Source organism: Pelodiscus sinensis, chromosome 3, assembly GCF_052426305.1.
Source record: "Pelodiscus sinensis isolate ZL-2025 chromosome 3, ASM5242630v1, whole genome shotgun sequence".
In the NCBI taxonomy this organism is placed as follows: Eukaryota; Metazoa; Chordata; order Testudines; family Trionychidae; genus Pelodiscus; species Pelodiscus sinensis.
In genome coordinates this window covers 121,298,336-121,322,074 of record NC_143054.1, presented here as the reverse complement: position 1 = coordinate 121,322,074, position 23,739 = coordinate 121,298,336, and the positions used below count along the sequence as shown (strand labels likewise).

The window sequence follows — 23,739 nt, the reverse complement described above, 5'->3', positions numbered from 1 at the left end:
ACCATCAGGCCACGCAGCATGACTGCTGGCAGTAGAGGCCTGCAACCCCCAGCTCTCTCCTCCCCCAGGCTCACCCAGGGAGCACCAGCAGGAGGACTGCATCCCACTCTGGATAACATCGGGTAAATATTCTAATTTAATTATAGTATGGTCAGTATCCATAGAGATTCCATGGTTAGAGACTATAATATGTGACCATGGTAGTTTGGTTCATTCAAAATTTTTAGTTCATTTGATTCTATGCTTGCTTTCAGATATAATGCTACTCCCTCATCCGCATAACTTGTTTTCTCTTTCCGATATATTTTATATCCTGATACTACTATGGCCCATTGATGATCCTCATTCCACCAAGTTTCTATGATGCCTATTATATCAATATCCTCATTCAGCACAAAGAAATACAGTTCACTTATCTAATTATTTTAATTTTTTTAGTGAGAAAATAAAAAGGAGCATAAACTCTACAAATTGAAGTATAAAAAATATTAGAAAGGCCAAAAAAAGAATTTGAAGAACGTCTAGCCAAAGACTCTAAAAGAAATACCATTATTTGAAAGTACATCAGAAGCAGGAAGCCTGCTATAGACAATCACAATGCTAAAAGAGCACTCAAAGATACAGCCATTGCAGAGAAATTGCATGAATTCTTTGCATTGATCTTCACAGCTGAAGTTGTGAAGGAGATTTCCAAATCTGAGCCATTCTTTTTGGGTGACAAAGCTGAGGAACTGCCCCAGCGTGAGGGGTCATTAGAGAAGGTTTTGGAACAAATTAGTAAACAATAAATTCCCAGCAGAAAACGGAATAGAGCCAAGAGTTCTAAAGGATTTTCCAACCTTTGCTCATCTGACATTCCGTTTTATCCATGTCATGACAAAGGGCTCCAGGGATGCTTCACACTACAATGGCTTTGCATTCCCTTGTGCTTTTTCCAGTGGGGGAGCGAGCTATGGTTGGCAGGTCTACAGCGCCCTCTTGTGACTGAAGAATTCGTGGTTGGCAAAGTTGCTTTTTTCCTGTTTCTGGGGAAAGTGGTGAGCCCCTTGCCCTGTGTCACAGCTCAGGTAATCCACACAAAGCTCTGGAAAATCATCGTCAGGAACGTGGAGCGGCACAGGGCGAGAGCTGCGCTCCCGCTGCAAGGCAGAGCCCAGGATCTTACTCCTGTTTGGGGAGAAATACAAAGGCTAGGCAAGGCGGCAGATTCAGCAGGTTTAGAACTGGACCCCACAAGGTATTACAAAGGGCAAATTTATAAAATAAAAGAATTATCTGTATTAGCTGACATTTCTGCTATCTAACCATCCTCCAGTACCATTTAGGTCAGATAATAGAGACTCTACTGTACCTCTAATCTTTTCCATCCATATGCAGAATAAATTTTATGTGCACTGAGGCATATTTGAATGTGTATCACCAGTACAAACAACCAACCAACCTAGTTGTGGCCACTCTACTAATCAACTGGGCAGCATCTGAATCTCTCCTGAGTGGCTGCATAAGCACAGTTTACAGGGAACACTAGTGTCCTTCCCCAACGGTCTTTCCTGGGACTAGTACTGTTCAACATATCTAGAAAAACTGGTAAACAGGAAGGTGGCAAAATTAAAACGACTCAAGTCTGAAACAGATTGCAAATAGCTAGAAAAGGATTTAATAAAACTGGGTGATTGGGCAACAAAATAGCTGCTGAAATTCAATATGGATAAACAGAAAATAATACACATTGGAAAACAATTCAAACAATCCATATAAAATTATGGAATCTAAATTAGCTGTTACTACTCAAGAAAGATCTTGGAGCCATTACTGATAGCTCCGTGAAAACATCTAGGCTGTGTCCAGGCTGGCATGATTTCACACAAAAGTGGCCACTTTTGCGAAAAATCTTGCTGCCTGTCTACACAGGCTGTGAGTATTTGTGCAAGAACACTGACTTTGTAATGTACAAAATCAGTGGTTCTTGCGCAAATACTCTGACACTCCCGCTCAGGGATAAGCCCTCTTGCGGGCCAGTGTAGACAGCAATGTTAATTTCTTGTGCAAGAAAGCCCGATGGCTAAAATGGCCATCGGAGCTTTCTTGCACAAGAGCGTCTACATTGGCACGGATGCTTTTGTGCAAAAGCAAATCTTTTGCGCAAAGGCACATGCCAGTATAGACGCTCTCTTGCGCAAATACTTTTAACAGAAAAACTTTTCTGTTAAAAGTATTTGCGCAAAATCATGCCAGTCTAGACACAGCACTACTGAATGTGCAGCAGCAGTTTAAGACAGGAAATACCATATTGCCTCTCTATAAATCCATATTTATATGACTGTGTGCATGCAGATCTGGCCTCTCCATCTTAAAAAAAGATATATTGGAATTGGAAAAGGTTCAGAAAAGGTTAACAAAAATTATTAGGGATATGGAACAGTTTATTCTGATTTCAGGTGACAGAAGTTTCAGTTTCAGCCGCTGTGGCAGTTGAGACTGAGTGCCTGACCTTTTGTTCCCTTGATTGCTCGATTGCACCTGGTCAGCTTTCCCCTGTGTGTCTCACAAGGGAGCAGGCCTGGCCTGAGCAGGCAGGCTTTAAAAGCCAGAGGCAGAGCGACCAGGGAGCAAAGTGGACAGGAGCTGCAGACAAGGGAGTTTGAGAGGAAGTTTGGCAGAGGGAGGCCTACAATAGTCAGGAAGACGCGCAACACCTGTGCCAGCACTGCTTCTGTCTCCTCCACCAGCGCCTGTAGCCAGACAGAGCACCTGAGCATTGATGCCTCTTCCCAGATCCTGGTGTGGTTTTGCAGGAACTGTGGCTTGCAATTCCCGCTTATTGATATCCAGGCTGGGGAGATCATCCAATGCGAAAGGTTCCTGCTGGTGGAATCTCTCAGGCTATGTCTAGACTGCAAGCCTCTTTCGAAAGAGGCTTTTTTGAAAGTATCTTTCGAAAAAGCCTCTTTCGAAAAAGAGCGTCTAGACTGCAAGCAGTACTTTCGAAAAAGCAAGCCGCTTTTTCGAAAGAAAGCAGCGAGTGAGTCTGGATGCCCTCTTTCTAAAAAGCCCTGTTGGCATTCAAGAACGCCTTTTTTCGAAAGAGCACTTTCGAAAAAAGGCATTCTTCCTCGTGAAATGAGGTTTCCCGCCATCGAAAGAAAAGCCGCATTCTTTCGATTTAATTTCGAAAGAACGCGGCTGCAGTCTAGACGCAGGTGAAGTTTTTTTGAAAAAAGGCTACTTTTTTCGAAAAAAACCCTGAGTCTGGACACAGCCTCAGGCAGCAGGTGAGAGAGCTACAGGAGGTGGCGGCTAGGTTGAGGAGCACCCGCATCCATGAGGAATTCCTGGACTGTGTTCATGAGAAGACAGCTAAGGTAGCTGTCCTGGTACACAGGACTGTGGACACACCACTGGTGGAAGAGGAGATGGCTCAGGGTGGACAGTGGCAGCTGGTTACTTCTAGCAGCAGGCACTGCTCCACCCCGGCTCCAAACCCTCCCGCTGTGGTAGTAGGAAGCCATTATACTCTTCTTTATACAGGAGATAAGCAATCACCCCCTACACCAGAGGAGGAGGAGCCCCATACTCTCAAGGCTGGGAGGTCTGCTGCCACCACTACGAATAGGAAACGTAGGGTAGTGGTGGTGGGAGACTCTCTTCTGAGAGGGATGGAAGGGCCCATATGTCGCCCTGACATTTCATCTCAGGACGTATGCTGTCTGCCGGGGGCCTGTATCCGAGATGTTACGCAGACATTGTCAAGGATTATCTGGCCCTCTGACTACTGCCCCATGCTACTCATCCATGTGGGCACAAATGATACTGTGAGGTGTGACACTGAGCGGATCAAGAGTGACTACAGGGCTCTGGGAGTATGGGTGAAGGAGTTTGGAGCGCAGGTGGCATTCTCTTTGATCCTTCCGGTCGAAGGTAGGGGCCCGGGCAGAGACAAGTGCATCCTGGAGGTGAATGCCTGGCTGCAAAGATGGTGTCGCCAGGAGGGCTTTGGCTTCCTCGACCATGGGATGCTATTCCAGGAAGGACTGCTAAGCAGGGATTGCGTCCACCTTTCAAGGAGAGGGAAGACCCTCTTTGGGCACAGAATGAGAACCTAGTGAGAAGGTCTTTAAACTAGGTTCGACGGGGACAGGTGAGCAAAGCCCATGGGTAAATGGAGAACATGGGGACCTGGGAGATGGGTCGGAAATGGGAGGAAGCGTGGGCTACAATGGCAGAGAGAAAGGAGGGTCAGGGCAAAAGTGGGAGGCAAGGTCAAATCAGGATCTTAGATGCCTATATACAAATGCAAGAAGTACAGGAAATAAGCAGGAAGAACTGGAAGCACTAATAAATAAGTACAATTATGACGTTATCACAGAAACTTGATGGGATAATACACGATTGGAATGTTTCTATAGAAGAGTACAGCTTGCTCAGGAAGGATAGACAGGGAAAAAAGGGAGGAGGTATTGCCTTATACATTAAAAATGAACACACTTGGAGTGAGGTGGAGATGGACATAGGAGACGGAAGTGTTGAGTCTCTGGGTTAGGCTAAAAGGGATTAAAAACAAAGGTGATGTCATGCCAGGAGTCTACTACAGGCAACCTACCCAGGTGGAAGAAGTGGATGAGGCTTTTTTTAAACAACTAACAAAATCACCCAAAGCCCAAGATTTGGTGGTGATGGGGGAGTTCAACTATCCAGATATATGTTGGGAAAATAACACAGGAGGGAACAGACTATCCAATAAGTTCTTGGACTGCATTGGAGACTTTTTATTTCACAAGGTTGAAAAAGCTACCAGGGGAGAAGCTGTTCTAGATTTGATCCTAACGAATAGGGAGGAACTCATTGAGAATTTGAAAGTGGAAGGCAGCTTGGGTGAAAGTGATCATGAAATCATAGAGTTCACAATTCTAAGGAAGGGTAGAAGGGAGAACAGCAAAAGAGACACAATGGATTTCAGGAAGGCGGAGTTTGGTAAGCTCAGAGAGCTGATAGGTAAGGTCCCATGGGAATCGAGACTGAGCAGAAAAACAACTGAGGAGATTTGGCAGTTTTTCAATGGGACATTGTTAAGGGCCCAAAAGCAAGCTATTCCGATGTGTCGGAAAGATAGGAAATATGGCAAAAGACCGCTTTGGCTTAACCACGAAATCTTGCATGATCTAAAAATAAAAAATGAGTCATAAAAAATGGAAAGTAGGACAAATTACAAAGGATGAATATAGGCAAACAGTACAGGAATGCAGGGGCAAGATTAGAAAGGCAAAGGCACAGAATGAGCTCAAACTAGCTACCGGAATAAAGGGAAACAAGAAGATTTTTTATAAATACATTAGAAGCAAGAGGAAGACCAAGTTGAGAGTAGGCCCACTGGTCAGTGAGGAGGGAGAAACAGTAACAGGAAACTTGGAAATGGCAGACATGATCAATGACTTCTTTGTTTCAGTCTTCACCGAGAAGTCTGAAGGAACGCCTAACATAGTGAATGCTAGTGGGAAGAAGGTAGTTTTTTTTTTTTTTTATTTTACCTTCTAAAAAGAACAAGTTAAAAATCACCTACAAAAGTTAGATGCCTGTAAGTCACCAGGGTCTGATTAAATGCATCCTAGAATACTCAAGGAGCTGATAGAGGAGGTATCTGAGCCTCTAGCTATCATCTTTGGAAAATCATGGGAGACAGGAGAGATTCCAGAGGACTGGAAAAGGGCAAATATAGTGACCATCTATAAAAAGGGAAATAAGAACAACCCAGGTAACTACAGACCAGTTAGTTTAACTTCTGTGCCAGGGAAGATAATGGAGCAAGTAATTAAGGAAATCATCTGTAAACACTTGGAAAGTGGCAAAGGAACAGCCAGCATGGATTTGTAAAGAACAAATCATGTCAAACCAATCTGATAGCTTTCTTTAATAGGATAACGAGTCTTGTGGATAGGGGAGAAGCGGTGGATGTGGTATACCTAGACTTTAGTAAGGCGTTTGATACGGTCTCGCATGATATTCTTATCAATAAACTAGGTAAATACAACTTAGATGGAGATACTATAAGGTGAGTGCATTAACTTGCTGGATAAACGTACTCAGAGAGTAGTTATTAATGGTTCACAATCCTGCTGGAAAGGCATAACAAGTGGGGTTCCGCAGGGGTCTGTTTTGGGACCGGCTCTGTTCAATATCTTCATCAACCATTTAGATATTGGTATAGAAAGTACGCCTATTAAGTTTGCAGATGATACCAAGCTGGGAGGGGTTGCGACTAATCTGCAGGATAGGGTCATAATTCAAAATGACCTAGACAAATTGGAGAAGTGGCCTGAAGTAAATAGGATGAAGTTTAATAAAGACAAATGCAAAGTGCTCCACTTAGGAAGGAACAATCAGTTTCCTACATACAGAATGCGAAGCTACTGTCTGGGAAGGAGTACGGCAGAAAGGGATCTAGGGATTATAGGGCCCACAAGTTGAATATGAGTCAGCCATGTGATGCTGTTGCAAAGAAAGCAAACATGATTCTGGGATGCATTACAGGTGTGTTGTGAGCAAGACACAAGAAGTCATTCTTCCGCTCTACTCTGCGCTGGTTAGGCCTCAATTGGAGTATTGTGTTCAGTTCTGGGCACCGTATTTCAAGAAAGATGTAGAGAAATTGGAGAGGGTCCAGAGAAGAGCAACGAGAATGATTAAAGGTCTAGAGAACATGACCTATGAGGGAAGGCTGAAGGAATTAGGTTTGTTTAGTTTAGAAAAGAGAAGATTGAGGGGGGACATGATAGCAGTTTTCAGATATCTAAAAGAGTGTCATAAGGAGGAGGGAGAAAACTTGTTCATCTTGGCTTCTGAGGATAGAACAAGAAGCAATGGGCTTAAACTGCAGCAACGGAGGTTTAGGTTGGACATTAGGAAAAAGTTCCTAACTGTCAGGGTGGTTAAACACTGGAATAAATTGCCCAGGGAGGTTGTGGAATCTCCATCTGTGGAGTTATTTAAGAGTAGATTAGAGATATGTTTATCAGAGATGGTCTAGACAGTATTTGGTCCTGCCATGGGGGCAGGGGACTGGACTCGACCTCTCGAGGTCCCTTCCAGTCCTAGTATTCGGTGATTAATCTTTCCTCATATACAAAACTGGGATTTTTCAGCTTGGAAGTGAGTCAACTGAAGGGGATATGATAGAGGTCTATAAAATCATGACTGGTGTGGAGAAACTGAATAAAAATGTTTTTCAAGAACTAGAGGCCACCAAATGACATTAATATGCAGCAGGTTAAAAACGGTTTCTCTCTCAATGTACAGTCGAGCTATGAAACTTCTTATCCTTTACACATCCTCTAGCAAGACTAGAACAGGGTTAAAAAAAAAAGAACTAGATGGCTGCGTCTAGACTGGCATGATTTTGCAGAAATACTTAACAGAAAAGTTTTTCCATTAAAAGTATTTCCGCAAAAGCGCATCTAGATTGGCACTGATGCATCTGTGGCCAATCTAGATGTGATTTTGCGGAAGAAAGCCCCGATTACCATTTTAGCCATCGGGCTTTTTTGAGCAGAACAGTTCTTCCTGTCTACACTGGCCCTCTTGCGCAAGTATTCTTGCGCAAGAGGGCTTTTTCCCCCGAGCGGGAGTGTGAAAGTATATGAGCAAGAAGCACTGATTTTGTACATTACAAAGTTAGTGCTCTTGCGCAAATTCAAGTGGCCAGTGTAGACAGCTGGCAAGTTTTTGCGCAAAAGCCCTGCTTTTGCACAAAATCTTGCCAATCTAGATGTACCAGATAAGTTTATGAAGGATACATCTCTCAATGGGGACCCTAACATAGTTCCTACTAAGGTGCATGCCTGTGCATAAAAAATTCTTTGCCAACCACTTCCTCTGGAGAGCTGTGCAGCAGCACTCATGTGGTAGGAGGCTGCTCTAGTGGGCTGGGCAGCTGAGACAGCAGGGTGAGGGAGCTGGACCTGCTATACATGAATGGCAGCCCGGGGGGGGAGGGGGAGGGGGATACAGGGGCTGCTCTGGTGGCTGGGGCTACCACATGGTAGCAGGGGGTGGGGCCTTTTCTGGTGGCTGAAATCAGGAATAGAACCTACCACAATGGGGGGGGGGGGGGGGAAAGGTGTGTGTCTGCTTTGGCACCCACAACAGAACAGGCTGTTTTTTGGGGGGAGAGAAGAGGGGTATAAGGTCTTTGCTACTTTGGGGTCATAGTACATGGGATGGAATAGTCTAAGAGAATAAATCTTTCTTTTGTGCAGAAGATCGCTACATTATGGCACAAGAAGCTTTTAACTGCATGGCTAGTGTTCTGTTTTATGCTGGCTATTTGTACATGCACATAAATAAAAGTCACTTTTCACCTTTGCCCTCACAATCTATTTATTGTACAAGTAAACCCTTCCAATTTTGACCCACACCTGCTAGCTCAGTGAGAGCCTAAATCAGGCTCAAATCAAAGTAAAGCAGCTTTATAGGCTTTACCAGTTGACATGGCATTGCATGCTACTGTTATGAAGATGGCTAGTGGCTTACCTGAAATAAAACAAAGCATACAAAAGATCATTAAGTTACTTTTATATTCTCACTGACAGCTATCTGTTCCAAAGTATTTTTTTTAACAGTGCTCAAAAAGTGCACATTTTGAAGGGTTGTTTCAGTATTACTAAATGTCCACAATCTCTATACTATAGCAACACCATGTACAACTGTATAGTAAAGGGATTGTCAATGTTTTCATTACTGACCCTGTTATTCAAGAGTTGATAATGGAAGTACAAAAATGTGCAAGAATTTAGTGTGTTCAATCTCTTAGGCCTGATGTTTATTTTTAAATATTTGGGTTTAAATCTGTTCAATCATTTAATTATGATACACAGATAACTCGTTATTTCATACTTTTTGGTGCTCGTTTTAAAAAAGCCTATGGATTTTAAACAATGAAAAGTGAGTCAATACAAATTAAGATCCGCTTAGCAACAACAGCTCTTTTCAGAAATTTTATGGTCTGTGGATCATACAGGAATCTTACATTTTTATTGGGATTTTAACAGCTGTTAATGCAATCATTACACAAAAAAAGTAGTTTTGAGTAATGTTAATGGTCTAATACATTAAAAAAAGAAAATCCAGAGTTAAAACAACCCTTCAGACAAGATTTTTTAAAAGTGCCTACTGATTTTAGGTACTGAATTGTAGACACCATAAAGGGGATGATTTTCAATGCAATCAAACCATTTACAGACCACTTATATGGGCTCCCAAAAATCACTAGTCACTTCTTAAAATCTTCAGCCCTTAAAAAGTCTGCCTAGTTCGCTCCATGCATATTAGAGATGTAAGTTTTAGATAGACTGCTTTTAAGTTTTCTGCTGAAGTTTTTAGTAAGCAGAAGCATTAACTCTAAGTTTCCTTGCTCATCTAAAAATCAAAATATTACTATAACAATGTATATTCATTAGAAAGTCACACATCTTTGTAGAAGTTCTACAGCTTTGCTGATTTCCTCTGTTATGTTCTCCTATGTAGACTAATGGTTTAGATGTGTCCATTGCCTGCAATGAACATCCAGCTGGGAAATTCAAACTCCTTGTGTGAAAGGTTTTGCTGAACCAAACAAAGAACAAGTACAATACTAGACTCACGCTGGAATGAATTATTTCATTCAGTTCTTGGTATCACTTTATAAGAGGTCTCTCTACAAGGCACAAATAGGGAACAGACATTCCAGCAAAGAATGATTGTCTGAAAATAGCAGTCCATCAGAGTCTTCAATCCAGCACTTGAAACTTCTCTACTGTCCAATTCTATGCCACATCCTCTAAATAATCTGCAATATCACTTAACTGAGAAACGGTAAGATCTTGTGTGAATTCTTCAAGCTAGAAGAGAGCACAAGATTTAATTGGACAAGGTATTAAAGGTATAAAATACATTTCTAAATCTATTAAACTATACAACCCTCCAAAAAGCATCTTTCTACTTATGATTCTGTCCTTGAAGGTGTCAATTCCAACATATGAGACACTAGGGGCATTCAACTGTCCACATAGTTAATGAAAAGCATGTTATGGAATTAGAGAGGTAAGTGACTAGTTGACTACCCAATAGGTCTAAGCTTATTGGGTAGCCGAGTCACTACTAAATTAGTCGCCCCCTCCCCCCCCCCCCCCGCTGCCTCTGATATAGAGGCAGCAAGGGGGAAAAGCAGGGACCAGTCATGGGGGGAACTGGCTTTGGAGCAGCAAGGAGGGGGGCAGGAGCCGGTGCTGGGGGGAGCCCCAGCACCATAGTGGGGGACCTGGCACAAGATGGAACTGAAGCAGTCCCAGCTAGCACTGGGTCCCCAAGCACTGCACCTTTGCTCTTTAAATGTAGGAGCAGCCAGCTCTTATAACAACATTTAAAAGGCAGAAGCTCAGAGGTCCCACAGCGAGCAGGGACTGCTCAGTCCTGGTTCATGCCACCCTCAGGGGCTAATCCCACTACAGTTCTGCAGTTTAGGATCTGTAGTAGGATCGGAGTTCCTGCACACCTGTCTCCTACTACATTTAAACTGCAGAGCTGCAGCAGGGATAGCAAGAGCAGCTCCTTACTGACTAATTGACTACTCAATTAGCTAATTAAACACTACTGAACATCCCTATATGGAATTGGGATCTAACTAGCCTCACTGCTTTATTTTTCCAACCAAATAAAGACTTATTGATTCCAATGCAAAAAAAAAAGAATTTTAAATAAAATAGATTTGGAGTCACTTGTCTCGTTTACAACTTTAAAAATACTCTGAAAATTTTTGGAAGGTGGTCTAGGTAATAGGCTGTGAGCATGCTGTCAGCCAAGACCAATTCAATAGGTAGCTGTACGTACTAATTGTAAAATCTCAGCGTTCCTCAGATGCCCAGCCAAAATACTTCAAAGTGTTCTGGTTTAGAAAGGACATTATAGAAATTTGATTGCCAGTGCTGAGTAATGAAAATATGTGCACAACTGAGGCAAAGTTTAAAACAACAAAACTCTTGCATATGCTAAAAGATTACAAGAAAATCTCAACTGTTAATTACTGTACCAGTCCCATGCTCTAGAGAGTGATTTGTGGATCTCTCTCCATACATACATATAAGCTCGGTGGATACACATGTATATTACACAAGTTTTATTCAAGTATCAGAGGGGTAGCCGTGTTAGTCTGAATCTGCAAAAGTGACGAGGAGTCCTGTGGCACCTTATAGACTAACTGAAGTGTAGGAGCATAAGCTTTCGTGGGCAAAGACCCACTTCGTCTGACATCTGACGAAGTGGGTCTTTGCCCACGAAAGCTTATGCTCCTACACTTCAGTTAGTCTATAAGGTGCCACAGGACTCCTCGTCGCTTTTGCAAGTTTTATTCAGAAAGGGATAAATACCTAATGCAAGATTAAAAACATGTCCACACAGTAAGTCATACCTTATCACTAGCATTTGATTCTTCTATTTCCACAGAAATTTCTTCTATTTCTTCACCTATACTAATGTCACTTTTTTCTGATCGATGACTGGTACTAATGACAGAAAAAAGAATAAAGGTGACAACCATTAGATTTTCTTTTTCTGCTATAAAAAGAATTCCCACTACATTACACGCCTCTAGTGGGAAAAGTGTTTAGGTTAGATACATTTCTTTTCTGTAACAAAAAAAAAACAACAAAAACAAAAAAAAAACCAAAAAAAAAAAAAAAAAAAAAATCAGGCTAATGATACAAACATTTAAGAATACACCTGTAATTGAATTAAGTTGTGAGAAGTTAGCTATGCCATATAAACTGTAGAATCAAGTGCCTAAAATATTACTGCTCAACCATCTGTCCTTCATGCAGCTCAGTTTTCTAGATGAAAGATTCAATTTGGACTCTTTGTATAAATATCAACTAAAATGTTTTTTAAAAAGTAAATTATAAAAATGTGTTGTTGAACAGGCTATTTTTCTTTGTTTGAAAACCTCTAGAGCTGCTCAACATCCTAAAGACAGGTTTTCAAGAGACTCTCCTGCCTATACAAAGTTAACAGACGTAAGTTTATTCACAGATATATAACAAACAGGTGGCAGCATGGTTAAACTGATCATGATATGATGAACTTACTTCTGGTTTAGTTTACTTAGAAAACTGAATGTTTACTATCGATTAAATATCTCACTGTAGCAATATAAGTATTTTCCCTCTTACCTGTTGAAATCATCAACATACTCATCATCTTCTCCAGTTCCTAAATAATGAAAAAAAGTATTTTACTGAACAAAAACAGATTCCCTCTGCAGAAAATACAGAGATTTCAAATATTATTTCTGTCAGAGCAGAGTGTATAAGCCAGCTGCAGGTAGCAGGAAGAGTAGATCCTCTTAAAATTTGTGTACATTAGGAAGAGAATCAAGTTTGATATTAACTAATTGCAACCTAACGTCTTTTCCCAATTCAGACAAGCCCTACATCAAATGCGGAATTTCGGTTTCTAGGACACGTCTTTCAGTTCTGCAGCCAAACAAAGAACAATATAGCTTAATCCAGGCTCTTTAATGACTTGAAAAATAAAAAAAGGATCCTACAGAAAGTGAAAAAATTGGACAAATTGTTCTGGAGGCATATAAAAGAATATCATCAAGCAGAAGGGACAAAATAATAAAGGCTAAAGCACAGATTGAGTTACAATTAGCAAGGGATATAAAGAGCAATAAAGTACATCTTCAAAAGTACTCATGGAAGATAGGTGAGGTCCCAGAGGCATGAAGAAGAACACAGTACCTATCTTTATTAAAGGGTACAAAGACTACCCAGAGGATTATAGACCAGTCAACCTAACTTCTATACTGGTTGAGCCTCTCTTAACTGAGGAGTCTTTGGTCTCACAACATCCTTTGTTCGGAAGTACTAGGAGCCTCAGCTGCGCTGAGTGGCGCAGTTGCCTGGTGTGACTAGGAGGCAGCAGGGCTGCCCCGGTAAGGCCAGGAGCCTGACCACGTGGCTGCCTGGCAGTGGTGTAAGGAACTAGGGCTGATGCTACACTTCAAAGGCAGAGGCGCTCTATCGACTTATTGAATAGTCCACCAGCAGTCAACCCATGGCTCGCGAGCCACGTGCAGTTCTTCCCCCCCTAAAGTGTGGCTTGCAAAGCTGCCCCTGTACCCCTAGAAAAGGCCCTCAGTACTCATCGGGGCAGGGGAGCCGTCTGGTGCAGCGATTCAAAACGGCATCACCAAGACTGCGGTAGCCAACAAGAGCCTGATGTGCCCTCACCAGGGCAAGGGAGCCATCTGGTGCAGCGATTCAAAATGGTGTCACCAAGATGGCGGTGGCCAACAAGAGCCTGATGTGCCAAAAAAGCCTTGTCTTTTAGAGGGGCAGTGGCTTCCCCCCCCCCCCACCAACTCTGGGGGGAAGGAGGAAGCTCTTCCATTGGTTTGTTATTTTCCTTAACAAAAATTGCTAAAAAACCAACCCGGCAGCGCCCCAGCTGCTCTGTCCCAGGCGTCCAGATTCAGACGCTGTTGAAACTGACCAGCAGTGGCTGAATCGGACACTCCTGGGGCAGAGCAGCTGGAGTGCTGCTGGGTTGGTCTGGTAGCGCCAACCCTTGGCACGGTGGGACCAACCCGGCAGCACCCCGGTTGCTCTTGGGGACGCCTGGGACAGAGCAGCTGGGGCGCTGCCGGGTAGGTCCCTGCAGCGTCGCACCTCGGCGCTGTGGGACCAACCTGGCAGCCCCCCACCTGCTCTACCCCAGGCGTTGGCGAGAAAAGCCTGGTCTGCTGGGGGGGTGGGGGCACACTAGCTGCACCCCCCCCCCCAGCAGACCAGGGAGATGCGGAGCGGCTTTTCTTGCCGCGGAGGATGCGGGCGGCGGGACCGCGGCGTGTCTCGGCAGTCCTGCCACCCGCGTCCTCCACGGCGAGAAAAGCCGCATCGCGTCTTTTCTGGTCAGCTGGGGGGGGGGGGGGGGGGGGGGGGGAGGGGCGCTAGCTCTGTGTCTCCCTGGTCTGCTGTGGGGAAGCGCCCCCCCCCCCCCGCACCGCCAGAAGTGGCGACAGTGGGGGAGGCACCCCGCACTAGCTGCACCTCCCCCCCCCCGTTCGTAACTAGGGATCCAACTTAAGTCAGATGGACATAACCCGGGGACTGCCTGTAGTTACGTTTAGGAACAGGCTTCTAAAGGAGGCTGTGAAATACATGTCACTGAAGGTTCTGAAGAATAAATCAGTCAAACACAGTCAAGGAGAATCTAGATTTATCTCAGTGCAAAGAGCGGGACTTGATTTTTGAGATCCATTCTAGTCCTATATTTATAGGATTCTGCACTGATACTATACAGGCAGTCCCCGGGTTACGTACAAGATAGGGACTGTAGGTTTGTTCTTAAGTTGAATCTGTATGTAAGTCAGAACTGGCGTCCAGATTCAGACACTGCTGAAAATGACCGCCAGTTCTGACTTACATACAGAATCAACTTAAGAACCCCAGGCGTCCCCAAGTCAGCTGCTGCTGAAACTGATCAGCAGCTGATTCCAGGAAGCCCGGAGCAGAGCAACTCTGCCTGGGGCTTCCTGTAGTCAGCGCTGGTCAGTTTCAGCAGAAGCTGACTTGGGGACACCTGGGGCAGAGCAGCTGGGGTGCTGCCGGGTTGGTCCAGTAGTGCCCAGAGCGGGCGCTGCAGGACCAATCGGCAGCGCCCCAGCTGCTCTGCCCCAGAGTCCAAAACAAAAGCCTGGTCTGCTGGGGGGGGGGGAGAGCACACTAGCTGCGCCCCCCCCTCCCCCCCAGCAGACCAGGGACACGGGGAGCAGAGCCGCAGCAGCAGCGGGGTGCCGCGCCTCTGAGGCTTTGCTCTGGCAAAGCCTCAGAGGTGCGGGACCCCCCCGCGGCTGCGGCTTCAGTCCGGGAGCCTGTGGTCTGCTGGGGACCATCCCCAGCAGACCACAGGCACCCAGACTGAAGCGGCAGCAGCGGCGGTTCCCTGCGCCTCTGAGGCTTTGCTCTGGCAAAGCCTCAGAGGCGTGGGACACCCTCCGCGGCTGCGGCTTCAGTCCGGGAGCCTGTGGTCTGCTGGGGACCGTCCCCAGCAGACCACAGGCACCCAGACTGAAGCGGCAGCAGCGGCGGTTCCCCGCGCCTCTGAGGCTTTGCTCTGGCAAAGCCTCAGAAGCGCGGGAACCCGCCCGGTGCCCCTGGTCTGCTGGAGACGGTCTCCAGCGGACCAGGGGCACCAGAGCAGCTTACGAACGGGGCTTTCTCGCCCCGACCTCCAGGGCGAGAAAGCCCCGTTCGTAAGTGCGGATCCGACATAAGTCGGATCCGCGTAAGTCGGGGACTGCCTATAATTGGGAGACTTTCAAGAGACACAAAAAGTAATTAAAGATGCCTAAATCCTACCAAAAGTCAATGAGAGTTGCGTGCCTTCCACCTTGAAAAATCTGCCCTGAGAATTTAAGCTACCATATATTTCAAGTGTCCATTTAAAATAAAGATTTTAAGTGAACACTAATTGTGAGATGCATTTCTATGCTGGATAAATTACTAGTCATATTTTGCCACAGAATTGAGAACAATCACAACCAGACACTGATGTCAACATGCATATCCGGGAATATATTACAATGCCTGAAAAATTAACTAACTGACTGTATAATACTAAAAGTGATATAGGGAAATGCTTTTTTAAAAAAAGCTAGTATCATCTGGAGTTATGCTACTATACAAGACATTTTACTTTTTCGTACAGTAGGTTTCTCTGGTGTTTCACCAACAATACTGACAACAGACCAATTACAAAATTATCACTCAAATGCCCTCATACATAAATTTTGGTGTCTGCTATACGTGTAAAATAAATGTTGGTAAAAACATACAAAGAATTCCTGCCAGTTAGGAATTTCACATACAGAATAATGAATCAAAATCTTGATTCTCTTAAGTAAGACTCCTGCTGACACACCAGTGGAGCAGAACTAGGATACTTACATACCCTTGTGCTCAAAAACTACTTGCCTAATTCAAGAGATCCTAGTTTTGCATTCACCAATCGTAGATCTTTCAAAACAGAGTTTCTAGCTGCATCTGTAACCAAAAAATATTTAATATCAGTAATGCGTTTGGTTATTGTTTGAATAAGACAGCACACTTAAATACACCCATCAACTAATTAAGTTTAGTATATTTTTCTATAGGCTATTTTAAGAACCAATCTTGCAAAGATTTACAGACAATCATATAAACGTTGGACTGGAAGGGATCTTGAGATCATCTAAGTCGGTGTCTCTCAACCAGTGGTACAAGTACCCACAGGATACCCGAGAGAAGTTGGGGAGGGGAGGTATGTCAACAACTGAAATTTGGAGAAAACTGAATTTTTATTTAGATTTTTAGTGTTTTATTATTTTTATAACTTTTTACACCAAAAAATTTAGTCGCCTGCCTGGCTATGATTAAGTTGATTAAACAAATGTGTTGCAACAGTAAGAACAAAAATAGTGCGCATCTGAAAACTGTAAGTACTGGGGTACTTTATTTTTTTTAAAAAGGGGGTACTTTACAAAAAAAAGTTGAGAAACACTGATCTAAGTCAACCTCCCTGCAAAGAGGCAAGATTAAGTGCGCCTAGACCATTCCTGACAGGCGCGTCTCTATGTGTAAAAACATACATATGATTGGTGATACTGAGTGTTTGCAAGATTGGGTACTAAAGATATCAAAATAAATATGAAAGCATCCTTTGTTCCTGAGGGATGACAGTGCAGCTGGAATTCTGATAGGCAATAAAAAAAAAATACATTTAATGAAAAAACGGTTGCTTACCTGTAACTGCTGTTCTTTGAGATGTGTTGCTTATGTCCATTCCGTCTAGGTGTGCATGCACCCCATGCACAAGTTCTGGAAGATTTTTGCCCTTAGCAGCACCCGTTGGGTCAGCCAGCGAACCCCCTGGAGTGGTGCCAGTATACCCACGCAGATAACCCGCTGCTGGCCCTCTCCCCCTTCAGATCCTTTTCACATGCTACTTCCAACGAGGGGAGGTGGGTGGGTTCGGAATGGATCTGTGCCCAAAATGGGAGCACTGCCGAGGCTCCAAGGTTTGTGAGGACCGTGACCTTCTGGAGTCCCTGGTACGGTGGGAGGATGCCCTGGACACCAGGGACTCTCCGTCCAACTCCAACGATAGTTCGGAAGCCGCCCAGAGTGGTGCCATGGAAGAAGCCCGTTCCACCTCTCTTCCCTGCTGCACCATTGTTGATGGTTTACTCCTGTGCAGCAGGGGTGCCGGCAGTGGCATGTCTGGTGCTCCTGGTACTGGGAGACTCATTGCCATATATAGCTCGGGTGCTGGATGAGCCTGCACCGGTGCAGATTGCCCAGTGCTGGAGGTCCATGGGGCCGGGCCGGTGTATTGGCGCTGACAGTACCTGGGATGAGGGAGGGACTGGCCCAGCCCCGAGGATCTCTCTGGTCTTGCGCTCTATGGTACCCTGCGGTGCTGGAGCTGGTGAGGCTGTCAACTCTATCAACTCCCAGGCCACGTGACCTCCTCCACAGGCAGGTCTTGGGCCTCCGGGGTGCCAGCCCTTGCCTTCCGTGTGAGGAAGGGGAGGCCCCACAGTGCTCTGCCTGTTCATGCCTGGCAGGTGATCTCCCTCTCCTTGACTTTTTTGAAGTCGCTGGCACCGGAGACTGGGACCGATGCCTCATTGCCGGCTAGTACCCCGGTGCCGCTGGATGGCGAGTGTGGTCGGAGCCCCCTATTGTCTCTGGAGTACTCCTCACCGACACCTCTGACTCCAGCGCCGCGAAGTGTGGACTCCATTAAGATTAACTTCAGCCTGGAGTCTCTCTCTCGCTTGGTCCGAGGCTTGAATGACTTACAGATTTTTCAGGAATCTGTCAAGCGGCCTTCCCCAAGGCACTTGAGGCAGTCCTTGTGTGGTTCCCCGTACGGCATGGGCTTGAAGCACCATCAGCAGGGCTTGAAACCGTGGGGCCCCAGCATGCCCTCCCCTCCCCGAGGGGAGCCGGAGCAGAACCATTAGCTACACTAACAAACACACACTTAACAATTAACTGTGAAGTACCATCTTTTAGCAAATACATCCCGCACTCAAATATACTCCACACCTGAATATACCTCGCAGTTTTTGCTTTTTGAGTTAAAAAAATGTCTTGTATATCCCGCACATGAGTATAACCAGCGGGGTATACAAGGCTGTGCCGGGGGTATATTTATGGTGCTGGAACAGGAGGTTGGGGGGGGGGGGGTGGGGAGTGGGGGAGAGAGGGGAGAATTAGTCAGCCACTCACCGGCTGGTTTCTGTGCAACCGCAGCTGGATGAGCACTCCCTCTGACCCTTCCTACGGATGCGGACGAATCGGGCGGTGAGCGCTCCCCTGAACAGAGGCTGCTCAGGAACTGGGCGGGGGAGCGCTCATAGCCTGGTTCCTGCACAGCTGGATGAACGCTTTCTCTGATCCTTCCTACAGCTGCGGAGGAACCAGGCAGTGAACTGGTGTATAAAAAAACTTTTGTATACCCGCACCCAAGTATACCCTGCGGGGGTGTGTGTGTGTGTGTGCGTGCGCGCACACACACACACACACACACACACGCGGGGTTTCTAAAAATTAATATAACCCACAGGTTATATTTGCTAAAATACGGTACTCTATTTACACACTAAAGAAACTACTAGCTAAGCAAAGCAAGCCAAGCATTCCAGCAACCATCATGAGCGGAAAGAAGGAACTGAAGGGGGAAGAGGGCCAGCAGCGGGTTATATGCATGGATATACTGGTGCCACTCCAGGAGGCTCCCTGGCTGGCTCAGTGGGTGCTGCTAAGGGCAAAAAGCTTCTGGAACTTGTGCATAGGGCTCACACGCACCTAGACGGAATGGACATAAGCAAGCACTCGAAGAAAAAATATCATGTAACTGAAATGAAGTTCAGGTACTAGAATTGGTTAGTGAAACTTTGTTTAAAAAAGTTTACATAACACTGGAACTCTCCAAAGTAGTAGTCACTTTCAGCTGAGCACCAACGAATTCATAGCTGGAAACCAGACCAGCTCACCTGTTCAAGATAGGTGCTACACTTACACATCCTTGTAAGTCTCTATAAAATGCTTTTATGCGCTGTATGCATTAATCTTCATTTTAACAGCTGTATCACATGCTATACGATAATATGTAAATTTTGAACTATAACTGTGAAAATGTCTGCTCTGAATTTGTGACCTCAGATAGGAGGAATGATTCCCCTGCCCATCAAGGAGTACTATCAAAGCTAAGTTGTCACAGTGAAACATCATTTGATTGGGCTAATAGACCCTCAAAGAGGTTTGTCCCACCAACGTTAATTCTGGAAGGAGGAAATAAAGAACATTTTTTACCTCTTTGCTATTTAGACTCTCACAGGGATGGAGCTAGGAAACAAAATCAGAAATCCCCAGAGTCAACCTGGTTTAGCCCCAAAAGACATTTTTTGCTGACAGATTACTACAACCCTTTTGGAACTACAGACTACAACTCATATGTGTATATGTTTCTTGATTGAACCTGTAACTAATGCTCATTTTTTCCTCCTAGTTACTGAATCCTTTGTTAATTTATTACAGGACTGGCTACAAGCATTAGCTTTGGTGTGAGGTCCGAGGTACAAATTTATCTGGGGTAAATGAATGGTTTCTTTGGACTGGGATCAACCTTAATCTTTTTTTATATTTGGAACCAAGTGACCATTTACCACTAAATTCAGCTTGCCAGAGTTGCAAGGGACCATGGGGACAGTCTGTGATTATTGTAAGATTTAGTGCTTCAGGAGTACATATTTGTTACTGGGACAGTGAAATCTAATTACAGAACACATATACTTATGCTTGGAGTATCTGCCCTGCTTTTTGATCACCTGCCATGAGGTTGGCACTCACAGTGCCATTTCACACAGTGTGACAGTGCAGATTAGTACCCGTGGTTGCAGAAAATAAACAGTTCTTTTACATTACATAGACCATGCAATTCATTTCTCAAAATTTAATGACTTCTCCCATGTCCTGCTCAAGATGCAAAAGGATTTAAATATTATACTTACTGTCAGGCTCTTTTAGTGAAGGTGCTCCAGCAAGGGAGCTTAGCCCACTCCTTAAGGGGGGTGCCTCAGAAAGAGATGCAAGGCTTCCTTGTTGTTTGCTGGACTCGGTTTTCCTAAAAAGGGAAACTATTTTTAACTAGATATGAGACTCTTACCATCTATTAAACATGTATGCAACTAGAAACAATATTATATGCAGCAAAAGATCAGGTGAAGGAACTATTCACTTTACAATCTAAAAAAAAGGCAAAAAAGTTTCTACTGGAAGCATCAAGCAAGACAGGCAATAAGAAATTTATGTTCTCACCTATTCACAGATTTCTGCCTGCCTTGTATCACAAACAGATCTCCTACATCATCTTCGGTATCACTATTTTTATCAGGGGGCCTGTTTTATTATCCCCACATATACCAGGTAGCCAAGAAGAAAAAAAATTCAGGCATAAATACAATCAACTAGTTCCTGCTTTTGAATTATGATCAGTTTTGTTCAACAAAACTAATAATAGTCATGTTGCAAAAAGAATGCCGCTTGAGACTGCAGCAAAATTAATTTATTTCATTGCCACAAACTGGTTTAGCTGCCATTAAATTTAGGAATGAAATATACATTAAACACATTATTTACAAATAAAAGATGCAATAATCACAGTCAAAGTTTAATTTAACCATTCCCAGATAACATCTTCAGTCACCAAGTTGACTGGTTTCACGTAATGTATTTTATTCTCATCTAATGAAGTGATGATCTATGAGCAGAATCTGATTTTGCATTAAGTTTTATGGTTTTGGTGAGTTTAATGTATATTTAGCCAAATTTATGAGGACATTATAACACTTATAATGGCTCCAAGTTACATGTATATACACATGAAATTTGATCCACTAAAGAGGAAGATTACAATGATTATTTCTCTGCACGTAAAATAAATCCCCAAATCTGTATAACTTCACTAATTAGCATTTTGCCAATTCATTTACCAAAATTTGCACACACAAAGTTGCCTTACCACAAAATTGCTATCAATATCTGCATGTGACTTAAAGCAAATTAAGATACACAACTCTAAAAAGCTATGTAAAATGGATATGGAAATAGCTCTTTAACCAAATCCATGTCATTAGACAAACCTTGTTTCTTTTCTGCATGTAGATTTTTTCTGTATAAGGCAATTCAGTTTTGCTATGTAACTAAGGCTTCTTTTCTTTCAAGCATTTTCAGGTGGCAATTATAAATAATTATTACCATGCAAGTCAGTGGTCTTTCCTATTTTTATATACTAATATAATATTGCAATAGTAAAATTCCTGAACATTGTTCTTATTGCATTTCCTTAGGTTTACAAATACAAGTTAGTTGTACTATTTGCTAACTATTGTACAATACCATTTCTTTTTCTATTTTGAACTAGAAAATTACAAAAACAGGTTATTAGCCATTGAATTTGCACTCATAACTATATATTTACCTTTCAAGAATGCTAATTAATACAGACAGACTGGATGTGTTAGTCTCACTTATGAGCAATGATGTCAGTTAAAAGCCAAGGTAATCCTTCATTGTCTCGTATTCAATGATTGGAAGAACAAATTACTTTAATAAAGTTTTGTTTAAACCTTTTAAAGCTGTCAGTTTAAAGATCATGTTAGGTTTCTCTGACACTGGTATTCTCACCTATTGTTTTATCCCAATGTATGACATCATAATCAACTGACTCTACAAATGAAAAGCAATACAACAATCAGTTAGTACTTTTAGCTACTAAATAAGTATCTTTAATTTGCTCCTGTTATTTCAATCATAATGTGTCTACTGATAAAATTGTCTTGTGCCACACCACAGAGCCAATGTAAGAGGGCTTAGACCAGTGGTTTTCAACCCAAGGTATGTGTACACCTAGGGGTATGCAGAGGTCTTGAACATTAACTCATCTAGACATTTTTACAACAGACTACATAAAAAAGGACTAGTGAAGTCAGGACAAAAAGAATGTAATACAATTACTTATTTATACCACTCTGTATATTATGCCCTGAAATGTAAGCACAATTTTATATTCCAATTAACGTATTTTATAATTATATGGTAAAACTGAGAGTCAGCAATTTTTAAATATTTTTATACCTGATTTTGTAAGCAAGCAATTTTGAAATGAGATTAAACTTTGGGGCATGCAAGACAATCAAACTTCTAGAAGTAATATAGTAGTCTGGCTTAGACCACCACCCTCAAAACTGACATATCCCTGAAGAACAATTACCCTACTAAAAACAAATCAGCTTGGATTCCCTGGGTAATAAAACATGAACACTGATTTGTACAAAGGGTGCTCTTCCATGAGCAAGAGTCTTTCCTAATACACCAGCTTCATACAGTGTAGGTATGTCTGCATGAACTAACAATATTTTCTTAACTACTCCAGTACTGTGGGTTAGATGCTGCCAGTCTTTACTGAGTTATGCAGAGAAATAAAGATTCTCCCCTCCTACTTAATGCAGCTATTTCAAGGTTAGCTATAGTAGCATCTTCAGGACTTATGGCATCAGATGGTTTGGAAAGAACAGGGGTTCGAAGAGCCACAGCTCCACCTGCCCTTCTCCAATCCCACAAGCCAAAGTAGTTTGCTTGGCATTAGAAGGGGGAATATGCTATATCCCCAAAAGTGTCAAAATTACTCACCAGTGCAACAAGGTAGCTCCAGAAGGCACTGTGCATTTCAAGCAGGATATTTTACAGTGCACCTACACAATGCCTTTTGCAAGAGGCCATGTGCAAATAGTCCATCTAAACCAAACAATATGCATAAAACAAGTGTTAGAGAGTGCAGTTTACTTACCATCCATAGCTTCTCTCCGGTTTGGGTATAGGATCATCAAAAAAAGAATCTCCCTCTGTGTCATCCTCATCTATAGCTGGATCACTTTTTTCTTTGGTATTTAAGCCTTTGTTGTGTGATTGAGAAACTAGCGTTGTCTCATTGGGAAGAAAGTGAATGCTGCTTTTGTTCTTTGTTTCTCCTGATGAGATACTTGTATCACTTCGACTGGTTTCAGCAACCTTTAAAAAAAATAATCACATTTACAGAGAGGAAAATGCCTTTCTTTGAGTGGAGCCACAGAAGTAATTTCTCAACTGATCTGCAGTCCAGGTGTCAATAAAGAATCATCAGGAACATACACTATCCAAGTTATCTATTGTAATCTATTTTTCAAATTAAAATTTCAATTTTTGTACCCATATAACTTTATCAGTGAGAAATTTCCCACTTCAAAGCCACCTAAAGAGCTCTTTAAAAAAAAGATCACATCTCCTTTGTAGGGCTTTACAATATAGACCATCTCAAAAAGCAAAGTCAAATGAATAAAAAAAATATTTGAATGCAGAAAAATGTACTTAGTAAAAATTACTTTGTGTAGGCAGTTTAGTTGCTAACTATGCATGTTTCAGTCTCACTTCTACCTAGAATTTCCTATTTTTTTAGTTTGATTTTGTAACCTTGGGAACAGTTTACAGATGATTTCAAAATACAGAGACTGAGATATTAAGTATGGGGGCTCTGTAGCTGGATTATTTATGGGACAGAGCCAATAAATTGCAAACCTGGTTCCAAGACTAACTTGCACAGCCATAATCATGGTACTTAAATTTTCTC

General features: G+C 43.1%; 1 protein-coding gene across 5 annotated transcripts in view; it reads right to left on the bottom strand.

The window, feature by feature from the left end:
- Nucleotides 1–407: 407 nt before the first annotated feature.
- The window catches only part of CEP43 (centrosomal protein 43), a 70,408-nt gene continuing 47,076 nt past the window's right edge, over nt 408–23,739 (bottom strand). For all 5 annotated transcript variants that reach the window (XM_075924626.2, XM_075924627.2, XM_075924630.2 and 2 more), the window contains 6 exons: nt 22,924–23,144; nt 20,087–20,199; nt 16,002–16,070; nt 12,192–12,231; nt 11,435–11,528; nt 408–9,869 (listed from right to left, as the gene is read on the bottom strand). In XM_075924626.2, the coding sequence (XP_075780741.2) occupies nt 9,795–9,869; nt 11,435–11,528; nt 12,192–12,231; nt 16,002–16,070; nt 20,087–20,199; nt 22,924–23,144 (612 nt within the window). In that variant the 3' untranslated portion in view covers nt 408–9,794. The remainder of the gene's footprint in view (nt 9,870–11,434; nt 11,529–12,191; nt 12,232–16,001; nt 16,071–20,086; nt 20,200–22,923; nt 23,145–23,739) is intronic.